Genomic DNA, 4,775 nt, shown 5'->3' with positions numbered 1-4,775 from the left:
CCCAGTGTATGCAGTGCTTAATTTGGAAAACTAAAAACTACTGATATCACATTTACCTTACTGGCATGCCGATTTGATGCTCTTGTGTTTCTTTTTAGCTTTTTTCTATTTCTAGGGGCATTTAGATTTTCTAGGGGAAAGTTTTTTTCACTGAAAATCACCATAAGATTGAATTTTTATTTTAATCTTTTGCTTAGGTATTGTTTTTCTGTCTTGGGCCAGTTGGCGGTTAGAAAGAGTTCTGGTCTTTTTTTGTCGAGTGACATATATGGAATATAAGTAGATGATGCTTTTGAGATCTCATTCTAATCAAACGATTGATCTATCGAGCAAGAAACCTTGAATGGAATATAAGTCGAAGCCACATATTTAGCTTCTTTACCCCTTGAAAACAAATTCCCTAGAGCATACATGGAGAAATCACTCACATAATTAAAAAAATCAGATTTTAGTGATACAGGTGTTCAGAAAAGAAGTCTCCCAACTCCTGTTGAAATAAAAAGGGAAGAAGCCCCCAAATAATAAAAGAAAACCTTTGGAACACAAATTCAAACATGTAGATGTATATCTCTTTCCTTCAATCTGTCTTTTTGTTTTCAGGAAATCGAATTTCTCCACCTCCTAGGTGTCTTTCTATTCTGCTGATCTACAGCTGCTTGGTGCTCAGTCCCAATGTTGTGCTGATTTTCTAAGTTCGTGGTCTTTGTGAGTTTGCTTAGTTTCTTCCATCCACTGCTCCATGCGGATGTCTGTTTCTGCTTTGACATCTTATCAAATTGTCTCTGCAAGTTGTCCATGTCATTCTGGAGCTCAAGGTACTTGGCTTTGACACTCTCCAGTTCGAACTTTACCGTGTTGATGTCTTTTTTAGCTGCTGCCCATCCTTCTTGGAATGATTGCGGGGTCCCTTCGAGTAGTGTTTTTCGATTCGAAACCATTGGCTGATACTGAGATTCTCCAGCTTCTTTGAGGGAGCTGGTGGCTAATGCATTGCTTATTTTAACTTGTTCAGAGAAAAGAACTTGCACCACCACCCTTAATGGGAGTCTTTCATTTTGGGCAGCATGCATGCAGGCATCAATTGATAACTTTTGGCAATCCATCACTCGGCAAAGCCTCTTCCTTTCATGCTCAGAAAGTGTAGGATGGGCCTGTTAATGATAAGGAGATGGGAACTCTTAATATGAAGCAATTGATCAACAAAAATACTGTCATGCTTTATAGGAAAAACAGAAAAAAAAAATCAAGAATGGTTCATCAAACTTATATAAACCAGAGGCGAATGACATTGTCTAACTGTATTTTCAGTTCATAGTCACGAAAGCCGACTTGCAGCACTTTCTACACACATTGTAGATCCCATATCGACATTTTGTTCACTAACAGAAATGTAGCATTACAAGCAATCAGTAATACTAGGACTTCCTTTAAGTCTTATTTGGGAGTATAGTAGTGGAGGACTACCATCTTTGACCCAAAAAAAACATGTAATACTCTACCATCGTTCTAATATTTGATTTATGATTATTATGGTTCTGATTTCTTTACAGCCTCCACTTATATGTTATAACATGTTCGAATTATCGAGACAGGAAAACTTCTGTTGTATTTTTGGACCTCTGCTGGGCAGATTTGCACAAAAGGTAAAAAAAAGCACATAACCATGTCAAAAAGGGTCACAAATTAAGTATTTAATACCTCTGCAGTAAATTCAGATTCACATTTTTTCAAAGTTTTCTGCTTTAAAATCAATCAAGCATGGAAGCTGGAGAAAAGCAATATCTATAATTAAAACTTTTTCATGCAGTTTACTGCATAGGACCTCCCATTGTATGCAAACTTCTTGTGAGTGATTAATTTCTCTTTGTTTTTCCACCTTCAATTGGTATTCAAAACGTTCATGCATAAGAAAATGTAATTTCTGTAACAGAATAGACCAAAAGATAGAAAACACAGTTCTATGACAGAGTAAATTTGGAAGAACCAAATACCTTAAGATAGGAATCAATTGCTCTATAAAGTCCATCATCACAGATCCTTGCAGAATCAGGCAAAGCTTCTGCCAGCACCTGAAACTTTGTTAGGGAGAGGCTTCTATCTCTGGATACCTCGGTAAGATAACTATCGACAAGCCTAGCTACCCTCATCTTAGCATTTGGGCCTGTACCCCTTTGAATGTCATCATAGTGTTTTCCAGGGAAAGATTGTTGGCTTGGACTTGAAATATCTGTTTGTTCTTGAACCAGAAAATGCTCCAGAAGCCTTTGAACAAGATCCACATCATACATAGTTTCACTTTTATTGTAAGAAGGAATAAGAAGATCCGCCAATGTAGCCTGTTCGAACTGCATTCCCACGCGTTTTTCCAGCTCAGTAACCAAAGCAAGTGCTACTTTCAACATGTTTGCCATTCTCAAAAGCCGAAGAAGGAAGCTGCATGAGACACTATCCTTCTGTGGTGGAATTATACTGATGAGGCTCTCAATGATCATCCGTTGATCTTTGGCCTGAACACTTGGAGGCTCATCTTTATTTCCTGCCACAATCAAATGGAGTCCACCCTTCCAACTGCTGCCACTATTACTGGTATTATTATTGCTGCTGTTGCTTCCTTCATCTGCTGCAGCCGCGCCATCATTTATTAAACCCGGAAGCCATTTGGATGCATAATGCATTATTGCAGCTCCAATCAGTTCAAATCTCATCCCCTTTACCTTAATTGCAGTAATAACCCTGACAAAGTGATCAATCCTAAGAATCGAAACATCTTCAAACCACCAATCAGGAGGGACCTGCTGGTTTTTACTTGGACTTGAGTCCTTCATGTCATTCCAGCTTGGACTTGAAACTTTTAGTGGCTTTCCAGTGTATGCCCATCTTATTCCTTTTGGATTGGCACAAGCTTTCCAAGCAATAGACTCGCTGCATCTTCGGACAATTTGAAGATTTTCCGCCCATGGTGAGAGCTTCTCACAGCTTTTCAACACAACTATGGAGTCTCTCCATGAGGATAAAACCACATAGCTGAGAAACGCCTCCGTTTTGAAGATAAGATTGCCTTCTTCCAAGTCCTCTGTCATTTCAAGGTACTCAGCAGCACATCTCAGGCCTGAAATGTTAGCTGCTGTTAGATCAACAGCAATTCCATAGCAGAATTTCGCAGCTAGCTCGAACGCCTCCGGTCCACCAGGAAGGTCATCCAAAGCTATCTTACTCAAGTCCGGGTCGCGTAATTCATACATAACTCTGTTGATCTTTCCACTCCTTGACAGCAGGGGATACTTCCAAAACAGAATGACAGAAACATAAAATCCCGTTCTTATAAGTTCTTACCAAACAAATAATTAGACTGGTTATAACTTATGACAGAACAAAAGAAATTATTAGACTAGTAAGCTCAAGGATATGAAACTATAAAGATTTGAGGGAGAATTAGAAATGGTACCTTGTGCAAGTGAAAATTCACATCTCCAACTTGAACTAGCAGGTCACTTGGGATATCAGTTGCAACATACCTATATGTGAACCAAACCCACCAAATATTTTAATTAGTTTGCATGCTAAAAAATCATCTACCCTTTAACCAACACACCACAAGCATGATGAAGAAGTAAAATTTCATTTTATTTAGACTCAACTAAGTACACCAAGACACTTCAAAGTCCAAATTAGCAGCTTAAATTGTATTGTATCTAATTTCATACATACCAAGAGCTGCCTTTTAGCTCAAATCCATCAGTCTTAACACTGTGCTTGCTTGAACTAAGAACTCCATTGCCGTAATCTCTCCCTCCAACTGACTCAGTCTCTGAATCCCACATGATTTTGAAGAGAACCCAGAAAACTTAAGCTGGAATTTTCTCGACAAAGTGGCTACAAATAAGAGCAGGCACAGAGATTGTATGAGATAGCAGCAGAACAAAGCAGAGAAAGAAGGCAGTGAAACTGAGAAAGATGTAAGGAGACTAAAAGGGATGAGTCTCACTCACATGGGGTGCTTGGAATTATCTCCAATTGTCGGCTTCTTAAGAGGTTTCGAAGAGCTCTTACAGGCTGTGTAGTAATGGGCATATTAGTAGGTACTGTTTTGGATCACTCGGAGCCTCCTTTCTTTGCTTTTTTCAGCTAAATTGGTTCCCCCTATGCATAAAGAATGGGAAAGATTCAGTTTCTTCTTTTGATATTCTCTGTTCTTAAATAAATAATAATAAAAAATTGTAGACATAAGCTTTATTCATTTTTACTAGAAATTATTGCGGGTATCTAACTTACCATGTGTGACAATATGATTTATGGAAGTTACTCCAATTATAAGCCAAATGCTATTATTAATAATAAACTTTTTTTTCGCTTAAAGAAGTGGAGAGACTTGAATTTGAAATCTCTTCCAATATTGTAATAATTCATATTTAAATTTGGAACAGTAAATAATGATTTTGCTTGGACTGCTCAAGTTAGTATTTGTGAGTCTCGCTCCTTTAGATGAAACTTAAACAATATATAAGATTATTGTTCAATTTAATAAGTTCAGTCTCAGTATATCAAACAATGATTATAGAAAATTCGACCCACCAGTTTGAACCACCAATCGTGAACCATTACACATGTGAACGTATAGAATAGAACTAACTCTATTTTGTCACAACTGATTATACGGTTTGTGCAATAAATACGATAGGAACCAAAAGTTTTTTTTTTCTTCTTCAAATTATAGAACTATTCATAAAAATAAAAGTTCTGTACTCTTCCTTCTTCAGTTTTCTTGTCAATGTCAG

At 37.5% G+C, this 4,775-nt stretch overlaps 1 protein-coding gene across 2 annotated transcripts; it reads right to left on the bottom strand.

Annotated features, from left to right (window-relative positions):
• Window positions 340-4,180, bottom strand: LOC18767971 (root phototropism protein 3). 2 transcript variants are annotated; one of them, XM_020570703.1, is made up of 5 exons: window positions 3,990-4,180; window positions 3,709-3,873; window positions 3,446-3,515; window positions 1,992-3,281; window positions 340-1,151 (listed from the first exon to the last, which is right to left on the bottom strand). In XM_020570703.1, exons 2-5 carry the CDS (start codon window positions 3,819-3,821, stop codon window positions 597-599), a joined length of 2,028 nt encoding a protein of 675 aa, XP_020426292.1. In that variant the 5' UTR covers window positions 3,822-3,873; window positions 3,990-4,180; the 3' UTR covers window positions 340-596. The 2 variants fall into 2 exon arrangements, with proteins under 2 accessions (XP_020426292.1, XP_007200957.1); XM_007200895.2 differs by having other exon boundaries at window positions 3,709-4,180.

This window comes from Prunus persica, chromosome G8, assembly GCF_000346465.2.
Source record: "Prunus persica cultivar Lovell chromosome G8, Prunus_persica_NCBIv2, whole genome shotgun sequence".
Taxonomy (NCBI): domain Eukaryota; kingdom Viridiplantae; phylum Streptophyta; class Magnoliopsida; order Rosales; family Rosaceae; genus Prunus; species Prunus persica.
This window is presented reverse-complemented; position numbering and strand designations above follow the sequence as displayed.